Source organism: Anopheles coustani, chromosome 2 (assembly GCF_943734705.1).
Source record: "Anopheles coustani chromosome 2, idAnoCousDA_361_x.2, whole genome shotgun sequence".
Taxonomy (NCBI): Eukaryota; Metazoa; Arthropoda; class Insecta; order Diptera; family Culicidae; genus Anopheles; species Anopheles coustani.
In genome coordinates this window covers 19,831,963-19,851,975 of record NC_071289.1, presented here as the reverse complement: position 1 = coordinate 19,851,975, position 20,013 = coordinate 19,831,963, and the positions used below count along the sequence as shown (strand labels likewise).

Genomic DNA, 20,013 nt, shown 5'->3' with positions numbered 1-20,013 from the left:
TTCCACAATTTCATCCACATTTCACTCCCTAGCGTTAGTGTTTATTTTGACTTATCCAGTTTTTGAACAATCACTAAATCGATTACATGGTAATAAGGTCATTGCAACAACGGACGATTCTTATGTTTAATGGGGGCGGGGTGGAATAAAAATGATTACTCTATCGTTTCGTTTCGTACGTGTTAATAAGGGCCTCGTGTTTGTTTTTCGTTCGCCTAGCGACTTTTTCCGTTTGGTATCAACGTTGGTGCGCAACTAACAGCAACTACTATTGGGGGTATCTGTGTATGTGTTTCGCTTGAGAAAGTATTCGATAGAAGGATGCGGTCACCACGCGGTCCTAAATGGTCATCAGCTTCTGGAGAGCCCGCGCCAGGTACTATCACGAGAATGCCACGGAGGTGACGAGCACTTACGCCCCGTTGTCCTGCTCGGCGGACAGCTCCAGCCGAAGGCACGGCATCTCGTTAACCAGCTTGCGCAGCAAGAACTCGCAGTGCAGGATCGACATGTTCTTCCAGATGTGATTGAAGGGGATGGTCTGCACGGCACATTCCACGTCCGTTGTCCAACCACCGGAGCAGTTGATGCGCAGTGTCATCGCTTCCTTGCTGTTCGCGAAGTGGAACGGCGAGCTCTGGCCAATCTGGAAGTAGCCCAGGCGACCCTCGATCCTGGTGCAGTGCTCGAGTGCGCTCGGGTAGTCCTCCAGCACGTACGCACGGATGTTAAAGTCCGCGTCCGGTTTTCTCGCCGGCCCGAACATCACAACCTTCAACCGTTTGATAACGCCGACCTCCGGGGCGAGACTTTCCCCACCCAGACTGTACTTGCCGAGTTTGCGCGTCATAATGTACGCGTTGTGCTGGTCGAGCTGGATGTAGGCCTGCGGACTCGGCACGTCGTTCTCGGACGAGGCGATCTTCTTCCAGCAGTTCGTGACCTCCTCCTTGTACAACAGAGACACCTTCCAGCTGGCAATGTCCTCGGCACAGTGTGGCACCCGCAGGATGAGCGGTTTCGTGAAGTTACTCTTCGCTGGCCCACAAACAACTGTTGGGCTGATGTGGGTCACCTGATTCTCGACCAGAATCGTATCCTTCGAGTCGTATATGACGGCCAGGAACACGTTGATTTTGAGCGACGCAGGCAACGCTTCCTCCGGGATGGACAGGGACGTCTGCAGGTGCTCCAGCTCGAGCCAACCACCGTCGGAGGTGACAACTTGCCGGGCGGACGTGGATTTGTACATGGCCTCCGACGAGCTGCACGTCTCCAGCGAGTCGGTGGTTGCGATGGCGTACGTTGAGTTCGCTGTCAACGTCGAGGAAAAGAGAGGGTAATTGAAACCATCAATATTATGCCAACGACAGTAACGACGACTTCCGCTGTATTATTCAACCAAACGAAGTGTGGTGGCATCTTCATCCGGTGGTGACTATTGGAACACTCCGGGGCAAACACTTACACGTATCGGTGATGGACGTGGCGGATAGCGACTTAAAATGCTGCAAATTATTCCTTACCGGCAATGCCTATTAAAAAGAATTCAATGGTTCCTACCGAGATACGAAATTCAGTTGACATTTTGTGTAATATTTTCTCCAACAGAACCTAAAATGCCGTCACGTCCCTTGAAAACCTCTTTGCAAACATATCTTGACTGCATACAACTTTCAAGAGTAATACCAATCGCACACCGGATCTTCAACTCCTAAGCGGCTTTAAATGTTAAAACCCTCGACACAAAAACATATGAAAGATGAATAGTCACTCCCTCGATGACCGTTACATTGAGCACACGAGCCATTGAGCAAACTCCTCGACCGTGGAGCATAAGCGGAGAAAAGTCCTCTCATCAGCAAAGTCCTCTGCATGCCTCAACGTTGTAAACGAGTAAGAAAATTCATTGCATTGGTGCACAAGTTTTTCCGGTTGGAGTATTTTAACATAACCGAGAAAACTGCAGCTGGTTGAGTGCAGCATAGGTGTACCAACAGCATAAGCAACATAAGCTCACTTTTTACTTCACTCGACAGAACAAATGTCCCCATTGAATGCGAACACCAACCGGCATGGAATATGTCCGTGAGCAAGCAGTCCTCGTTCATCGCAAACATTAAGACTTTTCAATTGAAGCTTCTGCCAACTGAACTCAACAACTACTCTCTACATATACGACCATTAGCTGGCGTGTCGGAGAAATCTAGAACGTTTTTCTGAATAGTAAACGTGCTGAAAGACATCCCAGTATAGAACAGAACCAAAAAAGCCACTTGACGAAAAACACAGATGAAGTGAGACAACAGTTAAATGGATCTTTTCTTCTCAAGAGACAGGTTCTTTGCCAATCGTATCAAGACATCCTTGCCAAGATAATGACATCGGAGTGTTCGGCAAATATACAGGTGCAGGACTGCTCACATGGTGTGGTGTGCGAATGGCTTTCTACCATCTGGCGGTTTTTCGAAGAACAGCTATGGTTTTCTTGCTATTGACAGTCTTTTGTCAACGTACTTTTTACGTAAGCTCTGAATTGGAGCAAAATAGAACCGTCATGCCTTTTAAACTTCGTCATTTCCATGCCGACGACCTTATTTTTAAAGACCAATATACAAACATCGTTAGCAACATAGCACCGGGAAGCAATGAATGCCGAACCCTGAAGAGATAATCAAATGAATTTGGACGATGAATTGATGGGTAAAGTTTTCCGCTCAACTTCTTAAAAACTTCCACGCTCTTTGACTTAATTCGCGACCAATCACAAAAATAGACTTAATGACTTTGGGAAACTTGACTTTCCACCGAACGATGACCGCCATGTTGTCCACCGTGATGAATGAATGAGGCTTCAATGGCATTGGTAATTACTTTCAATCTGTGACTTTTGACACAGAGTTTTGTCAATGATGTTTGTTCATTATGTTTTCTTTATGCTTGCATAACGTAAAAAGAGGCTCAAAACTTCTGCGAAGAAGTAGTTTCATAACAGATAATCAACAAGATGTTTAAGTCCTTATTCATAAATTTACAAGGTCTGTCCAATATATCTTGACTTGCTCGAACCAATATCGATTACAAACTTCTCAATTCCCTAGTTACTCGTTTGCTCCCTTACTGAGAGGAAGGTCCCCTCTCAGTTCTACTTTCTACTGACTTTTCCATCACTAACCCAACACCATCGTCAAGTGAGAAAATCAAGAATCTATTCTGACTCGCGCAGCAACCGACGATCACATAATAGCCGGATAAATATTCCCCTGGCGAGTAATCAGTGCGGTTATTATGATTTCCATCGCCACAATCCCTTTCGTCTTCGTCAATCTCCCTATGAGAAGGGAAAAATGGAAAAATGGAACCTAGGGATCCTTATTCGTCCTCGAGGGAAGGGGTTTGGAACGATGAATGATTATGTTTATTGTTGATGCTTTTCAAAACTGCGTCTGCAGTGCTTCTGTCTTGTGACTGATGGCAATGCACCACCAGCGAACGGTACTAATACCTGGAGGATGAGATTCGCTTCCATCCATTTGGTGCCATCGACGGTCTACCTTCCGCCGGGACGATGTCCTTTCATAGCATATTTCCCCGGTGAATAGGAAAAGCCCAGATTGGCTCCATTCACGACCAATGATTGCGGATGGCTGACTACGGGTTTTCGGGCCAATATGGTAGATCATCGGTTGGTGTGCAGTGGAAGATGGATTCTGCGATGGTTCTACTTCTTTTTTTCCAGTACCTGCAGTAAATTTTGCGAACTGTTCATCATTCTCCTTTCAATAGTTGTTTACATTGTTATTGGTATGAGGCTTTTTCACGTTGTTGCATCGAGTGTTCATCTATACTCTCGTTTTTCCTCCCGATATTAAAATATTTTGAACATGACATCATGAAATGATCATCAACTGTTCTTGTACCATATTTTCCGGTTTGATTGAACAGATATAATAAAAAAATGCATAGAACCGACATCATGATGAACATTAATTTATTTTATTCTACCATAACGTTGATTGCTTGGGATGTCTTAATTCGACGGCCGCTTTCTTCAACCCATCCGAACACACCCGCATTCTAGCTGCCGAATCTGGTTTCTGCTGGTAGTCAGTACAACATCCCACTGGGTCGTGCGATGATAGCCCTTTCCCGTCAATTTTCCTCGATATTCTTTTAAGCGAAAGGTTACGCATCATTTCCAAGTTCGAGCAATAACAATCAACTCACAACGTGAGATCATGTGTCCTATTGAACTCAATGCATGTCACGATTAAGAACCGAGTTCGTAAGAGATGCCATCAAAGAGGAGAAAGAAAGTTATTCAATGGTGTTCGTAAATGTGGGACATGCGATTCTAATGAACACAATAATGCCTGACACCTTTTCTGAACCTTCCGTCGATGTAAGTATAAAGAGTTTACAAACGTACATACCCTTTTGTCATTCGTTTAATGCCCTGCAGCTAGAGAAACATCCCCCGGGGGGTATTTAAAAACAGGCCAGTAATTTGATAGGATATTACTTCCTCCAAGGAAATTCAATGCTGCGCAATCCTTCCCTATTCAAATTGCACCAATTATACGGGATCTTTGTATTGAGTCCCAAACAAAAGGTATCCTCACATGTGTTCCTAGCCTGTTGGCAGACCTGCGATACGGGAACACATTTTTGTTAATGGGCCATTGGGTTGGATGAAAAATAGTCGCCCGGAAAAATAGGATCCGGAGGCTTGTCTTTCGTTTTAATTGGTGTTATTTAAAATTAAGCCCCATGCGTGCTACGCTGGAACTGTTCAGGGGGAAAGACCAGCATAGTGGGATAGCATACCATCCCCGGGGTCGGTTATTAGAGACCTGTGGGAATGGGAACCGTGCATCGGTTCCGATGGGATGAAACCAGAGTGTTCCTCTGGGACTATGTGAAAGAATGTTTTTAAACGGGGTTAACCAGCATCCCAAATTATTATTGGTAAGCCTTTCAAGGTTTATGAGGATGTTGCATTTGTACTTCATAGAAAATGAATGCTTTTAAATAAATGTTATCGGTAGTGTTTTAGCTGGTATCATACACCATTAAAAAAAATCCTCGCCGCGCTTTACCCAGCTCGAGTTTGTCCAATAAAAAATGTATGTCAATCCCACGCCTTTTCCAACGCAACTTTTGAATCTAAGATTCACCCCAATGCTCCATTAATAAAATACTGAATAGCATTATGACAGCTCATTAAATTTATTTAACGAAATCGCTGCGCAGATTCGATACGCAGAGCGACATTAAGGATGGTGGCATCACCGTCAAATGAATCAATTACAAATCCGCTATAATCGTTGAAGCGCACATAGAAAAACCATGGTAAATCAATTTTATGAATAAAGCGCCCAATAAAAGTGTTAAAAATGTACATACTATGTTCACCGTCTGCCCACATGAATCCATCGGCGTGTTTTTGTTTTCACGGAAAAAATCGTGTAAATAAAATACCTCACAATAGGATGCCGCTTTTCTGTTCCGTTTATTTCAGAAGTATCTCGCACCCAGATAACCATAACAAATTCATTTTCATAAAAATCGTTACATTGTTCGTAATCGTGGTAGGTAAAATTTCACCTAGCGAGATCCATTTACAACAGCTCATTGTACGAAGCTGACCGATTCTGTCGAAAGACACACCATCAAAACCAATGAATGACGACCGTTTTCACGGGTAAACCATTCGAAAATTGTTATCATGGAAATTACTCCACCTTGTACAAAACGAAAGAGTGTCAAAATGTTGAAGGCAAAAATATAACAATGATCCGATGCACAATTTCACTGAAAAATAAACCTTTCGATCGTCGAAAGTTCCACGTCATTTTTACATGAAATGTAATGTTGAAACCGTGCGCTATAAAAATACCCTGTACCCCAACCCCGACCAAGCATGAAAAAACAGAATCAACAGGATTATCGAAGGATTTCCATTTCCGTTCCGCTGCGATTCCGCTGATGCATCGAAACTGTCACTCAGGTTTACTCGGACTGCTCACCTGTGTCATCAATTTTGCATTCACCACCGCGGCAAACGATGGTCTGCAGGTCCTTGCCGTGGCATCCGTAGGCGCTGCTCTCCTGCTCGTGGTGGTCCTCCATCAGGGCGGCCAACTGTTGATGGCGCTTCACGAGCGCTTTATCGTAGTAGTCCACCGTCTGCGTGCGGCAAACACGTCTCCTGGACTGGGTGCATTTGTTCGTACACGAACTCCACGCTGACCAAGCGGACCAACGGCGCTCTGTGGACGAACGAATAGGAGAAAACATGACCGATTAGCAGGATTCAGTACGAAGTGATAGATCGAACAAAGACGAGGACAAACGAGAGGGGAAGGATTATCCATTGGAAAACAAGGATCACGGAAGCGGGATTCAATTTGCACAAGTAAAATAACCGTAATGCATCTCTGAACCCCTTTACAATTCATCAACACTATCAGCACGAACACACAGGCACGGAGTATTCTCTTGTCCCTAATCAATGCGGTGACATGCGACAAGAGAAATAGAAAAGCGAAGATTTTGAACAAGGACTCACTTGAAAATGGTCCTCTTCCGGATAGGCCAAGAGCTTGAACCTCCACAATTTTGTCCCCCGAAACCCTCAAGTATGACGGGAAGAATAGAACCACCTCGAGATTGCTAGAGGCTACAGTTGGAGTTTCTACTTCAGTTCAAGTCGAGTGCTTCTCGAGGCGTTCATGAGTCTATGCAGCATCATGCATTCCGACGAGATCGAACGAACCTGCTTGCCTCCTGTGGTGGCTCAGGAATGTCTATTAGATTGCAAATCAGGTTAGAGGCTGCATTCATATGCTAACCTCTGGCAAACGAGGACCAACCGAGAGTGGATATTTTTATGATAGTCATGCTCCTGAACCTGCTCCCTGAAGGAAGTTGGATTTTAGAATAGAGCTGGGGCCGAACGGTGTTGATGGCGCAGACGTGTATTATAAATCTTTGTAAAGAAAGAAATCTACAACCATAGAACACATTCTGTAAAGTAACGCCTGGGTCTTCTGTTGATAGCACGGCGCTTTTATGAGGCGAACCTGCACACAATGGCGTATGGGAAGCCGCTAAATTGGTTTTCAAACGTAAGCAGCAGAGAAAAGGGAACAACAACCGTTTCCGCACGAATTTGACATCGTTTGCGAATATTTTTAAACGAGAAAGAGTGAAGGGAATCCTTTCATAGAAATGGTAGATGGTGTGTGAGGAAGAATTCAAAGAATTTTCATTATTGGGAGATTTTAGAAAATTTGGCAAAATGGCAGATGTACGAAAGAAGAATTTTAAAAATAAAATGCCACCATTCAATGAGCATTCTTTAGAAATTCACGCTTCTGTAGACAGACTTGGCAAAGCTTACAGAAAATTATATTATTTTTTTATTTTTCAATCAAGTATCTTTGAAAACATTAATGCCATCTATAAACCACTCTCTTTTCATAACTCTTCTTTGCATTTCAATTCATCGATATAAACATATTATTATGCGAATAGCACACCTACGTTTTCGTGGGAAGAGAAACGCCCTCCATTCGACGAAAGAAAAAGGAACTGTTCGTGTGTGGTAAGTTCGACGTGATTGATTAATTTGTTTTCTCGAAATCGTCTTCGGGCGTTTCAGTGGGAGGTCTTCCGAAGATTGTGGGATACGATGAATGGGTAAAAACCCTGACCCAGTCTTTCTTCTTTATTCACGTCGCTATTCAACGTGCCTTATCGAAAGAGTTATCGAATTAAATTTACCATGAATGTGTGCATTTCATGCCGAGCAAATGAATTTGAAGAAGCAGATTAAACTCATCTGCCTTTGTTTGTAAATGATATTAATTCAAATCCGAAGTATTGCTGTATGCTAATCATAATCGATGGAATAAAAAACTACACTCTCCCATCACGTGCAACGACTTACCAAATGTGTTATCCTCAAATCCGTTAGGGGTGATAATTTGTGTGTCTTCTGCGTGTCGATCGGTCCATTTTGAGAGGATCATTATGGGACATTAACAGGTGCAAATCGTGAGCAATCGGAGATAGAAAAAACCAGAAACAAAACACATGAGAAAACACCTCGAAAATGACCATCATTAAGAGGATTAAAGAATGGCGATTAATCATGCCAGTAGATTTGTGGCGGTGCTGTATTTATGATCTTTCTCAACGTTTCTCCAAACCTCTGGACTCACCTGGACAGGTTACACAATCTGCCGTCTTCTGCTGGTTTGGCCCGACGCAGGGTGCCCCTCCGTAGAGCGGAATGGGATCACTGCAGGTCCGCGTTCGCTTCCTTCCCTGGGCCGGTTTTCCCGGACATCGACATTCTAGCCAGGCGCTCCATTGACTCCAACCTCCGTTCACTGTAATCGAGGAACAGATGGCAACATAAATTAACTAAATGCGAGAAAACAAGCTTCTAAGCATGTGTTTGCGATCAAGACCAAGTATGTTATGTTTGTGTTTAATGCTTGAAATATTATTTCTTATATCCCTTGATCAGATACGAAACTTGAAGTAATGTTACATAACTCAATAATGTCTCAGCGAGGAAATTAACCTTTTGACTTCTCTTAACACACCTCCAACAAGCGACTGTGGTTTGTGCCCAAGCCGGCCATTGTTGGAGCATTGTCGATTTATGTTCACACCAACACGGCCAAGTAAAGAGGCTTTGACGTTACAAACCGTCAATTGAATAAATCTCACCCGGTTTGGGCTTCAAAGGCATCGCACAAACGCGGCTCGGTACCGGTGATTCGATCGATCGGAGATCTACCATTACCTAGGTGGTTCCAACTCCCCCTGCGGGTGTCAACGAGCTTCGTTGAACATCTTGCAACCGAGACATTGGCCCACGAGACTCTGTTCATATGCAAATTGATGCCATTTTCCCATGGTTGCCCGCTTATCCTGTTATTGATCCGAATCGCCGAATCGACGAGCCGACTGAAATTGATAGTTCGATTCACCAACGAGCCCGAACCGTAACCGTCTACCGTGTGATTACTCGCACGTTATAAAAGGCCTCGGAGCGACGACGAAGGTGGCAGATTCGGACGACCACCCAATAGATTATTGGCCCTCGCGAGGCTCGAGTTGGGAGTGAGAATAATTGACAGTAGCTCGAAGCGAGAGTTGAGAAGTAAATTGATTTTCAAAGCTAACAAACGAAACAGCTTGCAAACCTATTTTGGCTTGACCCAAATATCCATATGGATCGAGTATTAGAGAACGATGCGTTGTACAAAAGTAAGAGCTATTTCTTGGATTCATGAAATGAGTCGATATTTGTGGTTTCTTTCTCGTAAATAAGAATTTGGTGTGAAATTCCGTTTCTACTGTTCGTGTACTAGCTCATTCGCACCACGTTTTTAACAAATTTCATTCCCACACACAAACACTAAATTACGGACTTCGCGCAAAGTGACGATACATCCCAAAACACCTTCTTGTAAACAGTAAAAGGTTTCATTTGCATAATCTTCCATCAGGCTCGGATTGTCTCTCTCAGAAACATTCCTCCAGTAATGTTGATTATTCTTGTATTAGTGCTCGCAAGTCATGATGTGCCATCGGGAACAGAAAAACATAAGCCTCTTTTCGCCAGTTTACGTTCGACAGATGCGTGCCCTAGCTTTACCACTTGCCGATGGAAAAACTTTACCGAGAACTTTACCAAACTGGCGACGTGATGTTTGAACCATTTGAATCATGGCAAAGAGAGGGAAAGTGAAGTCTCAAATTTACATTTCCCAGTCTATTGACAGCAGCTTGCCTGAATCACGGTCGATTTGTATCAATATGCAGATCTCGAGAATGTAATCCCAGATGTTCGTCATGTTCGAGCAAGGTTTGAAACTTCAATCCCCAGAGCGCGACTCTGTTTTAAGGCCTATGAATCTTTCTTGCAGGGAATGTGAAAGAATCACAATTTTTGACGATTTCAACCTAAGATCATCAAAACTACGTGACACACATTGATAGTTTTATGTTGGAATATTTTCAAAACCCTTTTCGTGTGGTTAACATTCCAAACAACATTATATGCTGGTAGAGTTTAATAACATTCATTAGAGTTCCTCACTTTTTATCATAGTCGATACCATTACTTTGAAAGATTCACTTCATTGGAGAGATTCCGCGGAATACTCACAGAGGCTAATCGCAACTCACCCATCGCTGAGCAAGCAGTTTAGTATGCGCTTTGAACAATGTCCTATGAACCATCGCCTTGTTCATCTCTTCCAACTTTGAAAAGCCGCTTTAGTCGATACGTATCACCCTCAAAAGGATTTTGCCGAAGGTTACAATGGTGCCGGCCGGCAAAGTGTTGACACTGCGCTTGACTTGCATAGTAAAATGCTATTTTATGGCGTTGGATTCTATCCCGAGACATCTATATAATGGCCTATGAAATACCATGCGAAAGGCTCTTGCAGGAATGTAATGTTGCTTAACTTTCACAATCTTTTTGAAAGGAGATATCTCCTGCTAGAAATCCATGCCCTAAGGAAATCCGACTTTACTTTGGACTGAAATCAAAACAAGCAATTAGCTGATTCCTTGGAAATCCAAAATAGATGTTCCAATTAAGCGGCACCGGGTTGAGGTATCGTTTTCCATCAAACCGTGCAACTAACAAGATAAATAAATTAACGGAACTGCCTCCAGGTTTATCCTGCCTCATAGCCGGGACAGTCGTCCATGTTGCGATGAAACTCACTCCCTCTTGAAGTACAAAATCAAAGAAAATATCATTCCAGGATAAGCAAAAGAATCGACAAGTTCGGTTAACCTTGTCGAAGTGTGGGTCAAAAGCATACTGTATAAGATAAGCCGATTAATTCTGATTTATGTTTTAGGCTCATTCCTCAACATCAACATTCTCCAATTTGATATTTCATTTTATTCCTGACCAACTAAAGTTGAGGTTAAAAATCGATGGCTTTGAAAGGAACAAACCTGTTATTTTTGGTTTTGTTTGGTAAATACATTTTGATCCTGCGTCCATTGATTGAAAATGTTGTTGACTTTAAATTTTGTTGCCTTTAAGAAATCGTAAGAAAGCCACAAAGTAAATGTGACGCAAACCACTTTCGTTCTAGCGCAACAAATTCTTGGCCGGCACCAGCGAATGAAATATTTTTGCAGCCGTTGCTACAACATTCCTGGCATAGAACGATCCTGGTAGTGTTTCTGGCATTTGACTTCATTCCACGAAGTAGCATTTCTGCATCACTGCACCGTTTGGTAATGTTACTTGACCTTTCGCTTCCGGTGTTGAATCACCCATAGCGACTTGAATTTGTAAAAATGGCAAAGCAGCTAAATCAGGTGCGAGAAGCATTTTCGCTCCATTAATTTGCTATAGAAGCAATTTATGAATAAATATAGTTTTTTTCCTGGTTGAAAAAGACATTAACTTGAAACTCTAACAAAACAAACAATTCTACTCAACTTAATTTTATAACGATTCAATTCGCTTTCATGTTTTCATACAAATACTTTGGAAGTAAACCGGAATGCCATGTCGTGCATTTGACTTTCTACTTACCATAGACGATTAGTTCAATCGATTCCGAAGTCCTCTTGCCAGCGATGTTTTCCGCGACGCATGTATAGTTCCCGATGTCCTTTTATTTTCCACAAGTTTCCCATGAGAATGGTTGGTTTAGGTCGACGATGGTAGGTCGACGAAATTTGAAACGAAAAGCACAGTAAAAACAAACTTCCATTAAGGAGTTTACAACAATTTCACTGCACACTTTTCAATCGAAAGGGATTCGCCGGGAAGCGCCAGAGCATTCTGGCTTGGTTGAGGGAAATAATGCGTGGGTAGTAATGCAGGATGGCATCAGAGTAAATAGTATTGAATATTAATAGATTCCTGCGGGAACTCAGAACACCTTCCTTACCTGCAGGTTCACGCTGGTTATCACAATGTTGCCATCGGTTGTGAATGTCAGCAGCGGACTAGACGTGATGGTAAAGTTGTTCTTCAGCCACGTTATCTGGGGTTTCGGATAGCCCTTCGGAGCGATGCATTTGATTTCCAGTTTTTCCCCAGCTTCGGCTCGGATGTGCGTCTCCGGGAGCTCGAAATGTTTCTTCAAATCTGTAACGAACGTCGGAAAAGGCAAATGAAAAGCACAATCAGCGGGGCTCAGTGGAAAAATGTGCCATTTGAAACGACTCGTATGGGTATTATTGCGAAACATTTTGGTGTTTTATGAACTGCAAACTTTATGAACCGAATCCTCGCATGCGAATAGGCACCATAAAACGGAACTACCGAAAATGAATCATGTTTCATGTGGCCCGCAACGATTTGTAAAACTGTCTAGAGTGTAGGAAATCGAGAGTTTCTGAGTCTAGGACGAGTACGAGAAGAAGATGATTCACTTTTGTGCTGGCGCATTCTCTTCGAAGCAACATTTTATTTTCAGCTTCTACCTTAGATCTTTGTTTTGTGTTTGAGGTTTCATTCTCCCTTTCTCATTCATTAAACGAACCGTCGGAGGAAAAGACTATAAATTAATCTGTCATGTTTCAGTGTTTTATGCATCCGCAAATATGTTGCATCGTGCACCAGCTCTTTGGACCATAACCGGGACTTTTAGTACGATCCATTTTGGTTTTAGTTGATTTTATGTTCCACATTTTGTAGTCATGACACGCGTTTTATTTTCCTTTTGGATGAGTTTTCAAGCATCCCGCTAAAGTAGGTTAACTGTTGGCTCCAAAACCAACCAATTATTCCCCAAGAACAGAAAAATAAACAACCTTCGCATCGCGTCATGTCAGCTGACTCAATTGTTGAATTCGCCTTAGGAAGGAACCCCACACTGGCGCCAAGCGGAACAAGTCACCGTTTTGTTCCCGCCATCCGCTCCGTGACTTCCGCCGTCGTTATCGCTCGTGCTCGCTGCAAAGGTGCTCATGTTGCCAGAATGAATAAACGCACGTTCAGGCAGGCCAGCGTGCCTTGGGCGATATTTGTTTAGAATTTAGGCCCTTAGCGGGGCGAGCGATGCCCCAAACCCCCTTATTTGATTGCCAACGTCTCCTGAATTCACGTCTTTCTCTCGACCGAAATTGTTCTTCCGTCCATATGTTGTCCCCGAAGCGGATATGATTTATGACCCGCCACGAAGGGGGAGGTGCAGGCGGATAACATATGCGGTCGAAATTCATTTGGGTTTCATTTTGGGTGCTTTTTATGTTTGGTTGGGGTTTTTTGGTTGTTTGTTGGTTCCGTCTCCATATTTCACGCAGTGGCCAGTGCTAGAGCACCACTTCACAATCTCTCTTCTCTCGAACCACCACTCCATCACAAAGATCGTTGAAGATCTTCGCGGCCACGATAATAAACAAGGGAACATGATGTTCTCTTTCCTTCACTAAGGGATTTTTATTACCAATTTGTTGAAATACAAGGCGATATGAGCAGTTTTTCTTCTCACACAACTCAATAAATTAGACGCATCTAACGAACATCATGTTTCGGCGAACTACGACTTCAACATATTGAACAACGGTGTTCCTTCCGCGCTACTTCCTTGTGGGATTTCCCGTGCTCTCAACACCCTTTTGTCGTTGTTTTTAATAAGGCAAACATATTTCTAAGAAATCTTACGAGATGCAAAGCCAACTAATTGGGAACATGTTCGATTGCAATGTCTGACTGTGTTCGTTGAACCGAGGAAGACTGCAATAAATATCTCAATAATCACGCAACTTTATTTCTCGTTTGTTCTTTGCTAAGTTGATTAACGATCTGAACGAAAGAACATTCATTTTTCATCACAACCATTTTGAATTGTCAGGAATCCGAATTTGTTATTTCTACACACAAAATAGTTTTCTTTTCATTGCCAAAGAGTGAGCAATGAAAAGAGAGGTCTTTGTGCTTCCTTTGATATGCATGAGCGCGATTAAGAAAACATACGTTACCATCAAAAGGAAAATGTACATTGTATTAATTTTCGTTTTTCTTATCCCAGAACTATTCCCATCGATGAAGATTCCAATTTTCCATCCCGTGAGCACGAACTAACAGTTAACCATTTATGATGCACCATCGCGGGCTGCTTTCTTTCATCCCCGCCCGTCTTCCGGGCTTGGTTCAATTGATGTTGAGTAATGCTGTGGCCTTGTGGAGTACCCAATTTATTCAGCTTCCCGTGGGAAGTTGGCAAGATGGCAGCGGTATGCTCCAGTCGAAGACAGAGCGATTGCGTTTTCACTGCGCTTTATTGCACTTTATTGCTTTACGACAGTTTCGCTGCGCGTTCTTCAAAGGAACAGCAGTGCGATACAAAGGTCCCAACTGAATTGAGTGGTTTGATGGCGGTTATGATTCAAATACGATTGTCGTTTCATTGCCCGTACAAAATTCACAAGGGTCTCTTTCTCCCCGGAAAAAGGTTGGCTGAATTTTTGAAAACCTGACAATCGTGGAAATATCTCTGACTTTGATGTTCGATGAAACCACATTTCATAAAATTTTACCTCAAATTAAAACAAGCTTACCGAGAGCATAATTTAATTTAATCTTTTGGTTAACACGCACACAAGAGAAGAAGCCAAGGAAGCCACACCGTGAACGTGAACTGGTATCGGCAAACTTTGTATCAAGTTGCAAACATTCACGTCCATTAAAGGAAATCATTCCTGCTAACCTCATCGAGCATAAGCTGGAACAAAAATCGTTAAGCTTGTCCTTCCCATGCCTAGGCCTGGGGAAAATGTCTTAAGCTACCGACTGCTACCATTTCGTTCATTTCCGATCGTTTGGCTTCTTACATTTCCCTCCATTTAACGCTGCCGTTGCCTACGGCATGACGCTGTGCGACATAAGGAGAGGTCGGGTCGGAATGTCCCCGAGACGTCCTCCTTGAACAGAACAGAACACAAGAAGCCACTGGAACGTGTTTTACCGAGGTGGAAAGTGGATCGGTCTTGGTGGCAGCAGCTGGATCAGCGCTTCCTTCCCCATCGACGCGAAACGCGGGCCAAAAGTATTAACCACATGTTTTGAATGTCTTTAACCGCAACGAAAGCCAATAAGAGTGGGGTTTAGTTCCGGTGAGGGGGAGTTTCGGGGATGGAAAACAACACTCTTTCTCCCTCAGTCGCTGGAAGGGACTGCCACAAACACTGATCCCCGCGATGATGGGCTTCGACTCCCTGCGGAGACTCTGGACCCAGCAGGAAGGAAACAATGAGTAATACCTTTACCTCCGATCTAAAGTAATACGAGCTTTTTATGGGTTGGAATTAAAATTTATGCTGAACATTACACATTCTGCGTACCGTGATGGCGTAAGGCCTTTCTTTGAGTTCGAAGCGGATGTTCTACGCCGTCTCTCTTTTCCCCGCTCCCAAATCGGAAGCAACACCTCCCTGGCATCAGGAGCATCAACCATCAAGCCACTCGAAGAAGGGGATGGCATTTCCCGAGCGTCTTCCAATGAAAATGGCAAATAAATAGCTGCGCCTAACAATTCAGTTAGACGATGTTCCGTTACGTCTCAGGTGGCTCAAAAAGTTGTTTCTGGGGAGCGTTGACGTGGTGGATGTTTTCCCTCACCTACAACCGCGAGGACGAAAGCATACTCCCCCTGGAAGTGTTGAAGGAAGCCTTACTGCTTACTACCACCAACTCTCCATAATACGCGGGTGCGATCCAGGCGTCGACTTCTTATTGGATTTACGGTGAGAAAACAGGTAGGCAGCTTAACCACCAACCGACCTCGAAAAGAGTTTCACCCTCCGCGACCACCTACCATCCCGCTTCCGGTGAAGATGGTTTAAAACTCTGGCCATAAAATATTGAGCGACCTGGGGCTTTACGCTTTTCAGCAAGCCCTAGGCCGAAGATGGCAAGTAATTAATGGAGGAATAGGTGTTTTATTGCTTTTCACTTTATATTGAACTGAGCGCGCGTCTTTATTACCTTCCCCGGCCACTTCCGGAAGAAAGAAGGTACAGGTTCTACATACAATCTAAAGAAGGGGAGGTTATTTCAGCGGAGAGGTGGTGAAAGTCTCGTAACTTTTCCCATATTTTATTATCGTAATGAAAGGTTAGCTGATTGTAATTATTTCTGGCGATGACTTGAACGAACACCTTGTACATGTTACGTGTGTTGTAATTCAATGTAAACATTCCCATTTTGAAAGCGTTCTTTTTAATGACTTGTATGTCTTTCGCCTCAGTGTGAATAAAATTACTTGAAGAAACATTTAAAAACAAGATGTAAAAACACACTTACACGCAACGACGATCGAAGCCGGCTGACTTACAGCTTTCCCGCGCGGAGACCAGGCGTGGCACTCGCACTTGAACGGTTGCTTCCCGAAGTTCTCGAACACCAGGTCGCGCGAGATCGTGGCCGTCACCTCCTGAAAGTGGACGCCACTGTGCGGATCCACGTGCGACTCCTCGATCGACGGAGGTGGCTTTATGCTGCCACTGCACTTGAAATGAATCTGCAATGAGAAACCAAAAGACCGTGAGCGAAAGAGAGGTAGAGAGAACATTAACGAGAAAATCAAACACTTAGCAAATGTCGAGCCGCATTTCATTGCTTTCGGATTCGCGGCCTTCAGAGTCACGGAAACAACTATGCATGCAAAATCTGTGCCCGTAAGCCGTCTGATAAAATTTATCGCTGCATCCTCCGTAACGCTGAATAAAACATAACCTGTCCTCGTGCTGGCCTGCGCTGGTCTTAAAAGGATTAAGAATCCTTTCCGTGTGGCTAACGCGCTATTCAAATCACCAGAGAGAGAAAAAGAAAACGTGAAGGACTCTCTCTATGTTGCAACTCCTCTGATGGTGTTCTGCTTCAGCTTGTTGTGACCGTTTGGTATAAGCAATGTTGATAAAATATTCATAGACTAAAAATGCTAGCCGTAACCCTTGAGTGCCAGCAACAAAACACACACACATACACACACCATACCCAATATCCGAAAGGACTTAAAGTGGCAACTGGGGAAAGAGGAACTTCCTCTGCGTGTGTGGTGGAGGAAAATCTTCCCAATATCAGCTTAAATCTTGGCGAACATTCCAAGAAACACACTCCCGACAAAAAGTGTGAGGAAAGAATTAAATATTAAGGGTGTTGTCTTGCTTTGCTACATTTTCCCAGAGGTTGCGACTGCGAAACCGTTTGTGACGTCTCTTGATCGGAGTCTAGTTTTCCCTTCTAGGTTTTTTTCTTTTCTCAACCGACTCTGCCTCAATACTCGCCTCAGACATGCAAAGACGGACAACCGATGGTCAACTTATCGGACCAAAGATCGACCCTAAGGATGAGACATTTGAATAAAATAATTCCTTTATGCTCTTTTCACAGCTTCCGGAAGATTGAGCGAAGATCAAGGATGGGTTTTAATTCTGCTTTTGGGGGTTTTCCCCGTTTTTCTCATCTTGTTTTCTAAGAACACTTTTTTCCCTTCTATCTTCTTCAACACTTCTGGTGTGACTCGTGTGGAAAACCTACTTGGGCAAACTTTTCCCACTCTTTCACTCTTAAGCAACGACAACAAACCACATCCGGCAAGGTCTGGAGAACGCAGCGGGAGGAAGAAGCAATGTTTTCTTTAGTCTGTAAATTCCTTTGCAAACCGGAAGACTCCAAGCAGCCATAAGCTTCCGGAGTTTTACTTAGCATTATAGGCCGACTGTTCCCATGCCGTTAGCGAAAGCGGGTTTTCTTTTCATTGTGAAAGTACGTGTATGTGTGTTTTGGGAATAAGAAAAGGAGCAACAACAAAAAATCCCCCAAATTCCACAATGCTATAGGCCGGCGCCACGCGTATTATGCAAAGTAAGCAAGGTATCAAGTGAATGTTTATGCGAGATTACATGCTCTTTGCGCTGTTTTCTTGACGAATCAGGCTCGGGAATGGTTTATCAGTAGGAAATCTTTTTCCTCAGTAGCCTTTATTGCTTTAGACGATATTTTGATTTGATTTTTGATTGTTGCAGTTTTGTTAATGCATTGAACTGTACAAAATTCAATGATCAACTGTTTTAGAAACAGTTTCAATAAAGAGAGTTATTAGGATAAAAGCAGGATTTAAATCAAAACTCTCTCATAAATATCAAAGTGTGTCATAAGTGTTTTCCAAAAAACAAACAAACCCGTTCATCACAAATTGGACAAAACTTTTTAATTGAAAAGTTTCCCATATTTCACTGGAAACATCACACTCGCCATAAATAAAGAAACGAAAAAATATTAAAACGATGCAAAAAAGGAAAGGACCCCTGGAGCGTGCGGGTATTGGAAAATTAAACCGTCAAATAAAGTGTCAAAACAATGCACTATCAATCAGGACGCGCGCTCCGAACTGGATCCGGTGATTCATCAGCCAAATCCAACTCGGGATCCACCCATCGGTCGGCGTCAAACGTGAGCCCTTTTAATTTATGATCAGCTCAAAATGCTGCTGTGGTGCATAAATTAAAAGACTCTCGCTCCCACCACCTCCACCCATCCCTCTCTTACCTGCAGAGTGTTGGCAGCTTTGCACTTCAGGACGGCCGGTTTGCTTCGGATGACGTGAGTGCTCTGAGGCTCCACCAGGAAGTACGGCGCTTCCTCCACCTTCAGCCCATCATCCGTCCGTCCACCGAAGCTTCCGAACGCTTCACTCGGCGGAAGGATATCCTCACCGTAGGACGCTTCCCCGTAGTCCTCCTCGCGGTCCTCATCGTCCTCGTCTTCATCATCACCCTCGTTCGCGTCGTCGTCTTCCTCCTCAACATCCTGCGAGTCCTTTCCGAAGAGATCCGGCTTTGACGCACCGTTTTTAAAATCACCCCTTCGATGTTCCGAACCGACACCTGCTGCTCCCGGTAACAACGACGATAACGACGACGGCGAAGCGGACGACGACTTCATATCGAAAAAGTTGTCCAACGATCCCGAATTGATTATTTTGTCATCCTCATAATTATCACCTTCGCTGGTGCCGCCCTCGACCGTCGGCGTGTCGTAGTAATCATCCTTCGCCGCGTCGACAACGTCATCGTCGTCATCAACGTCATCAGCGTGATGTCGTTCCTTGCCGTCGTTCAAACGACGGGTATCCCAATGGCGACGGGAAAGTTTCATTTCCGGTTGATTGTTTTCGGATTTTTCGACGGAGCGGGGTGACGTCGTGGTGACCTGCGTTGGCCACCGTCCTTCGTGCTCCTCGCGTCGAAGCGGATTAAAAGTTGTCCTGCTGCGAACCGCAACCGAACCGAATCGGACATCGTCGTCTCCATCCTCGTCGGAGTCGATTTTAGGACGCTGTCGTTGGGATTGCCTTCGACCATCGAGTGTCGGTGATTTATCTTGTCCCATTGCGACGGTATCCTCGCGTTTTGGCTGCCAGGACGCGTGCTTTTCCCTCGCTGACGAATGTTGTGCGGAATGTGCGGATAGATTTTTCATCTCCAACCCACCGGGTCCTCCCCCTACGTGCTCCCATGTCGAAGAGGCCGCTGAAGGCAAGGTCACAAAAGTGGAACAAATGAAATATAGATTGAGGAAATGCGATAATTTACGAAGAGCTTTCATCGTGCGGCGGTTTGCGTGGCGTTGAAGATGAAACAATTTTTCAACCGTTTCTTCCTAGCGTCTTCTTGCGCTAAGTATGTGGAGCGCCTCCTCGGGCATTTGCAGAGAATTTTCCGGTATCAGTGCCGAGTCAAGGAATGGCCCGCGAAGCGCGGCCCGACGTGGAATGTCGTGCAGAATGTCGTCGTTCCGCGCGTTCCGTCGATGTCGTTCAACGGGCGAAAATGGCTGTTTGCTGTCGTTTAGTGCCGTCGTAAAAACACTCATAATTCAACCACAAGACATGCACTCACACACACCCACACACCCGTCGTACGATGTGCCTCGGAAAGTGTTCACAATTAGCCTCGAAGCCCAATTTGGGTGAATTTCGCTTGAAGAGGTACGAAATT

At 44.1% G+C, this 20,013-nt stretch overlaps 1 protein-coding gene across 1 annotated transcript; it reads right to left on the bottom strand.

Moving 5' to 3' along the window:
* Window positions 1–382: 382 nt before the first annotated feature.
* Window positions 383–19,621, bottom strand: LOC131264054 (netrin receptor unc-5-like). Its single transcript, XM_058266343.1, is given in 11 exon segments — window positions 383–1,314; window positions 1,469–1,535; window positions 5,641–5,654; window positions 6,030–6,272; window positions 7,955–8,002; window positions 8,229–8,399; window positions 11,594–11,672; window positions 11,955–12,154; window positions 16,316–16,532; window positions 18,563–19,545; window positions 19,609–19,621. Coding segments are annotated over 11 exon segments (2,967 nt in total).
* Between the last annotated feature and the right edge of the window lie 392 nt (window positions 19,622–20,013).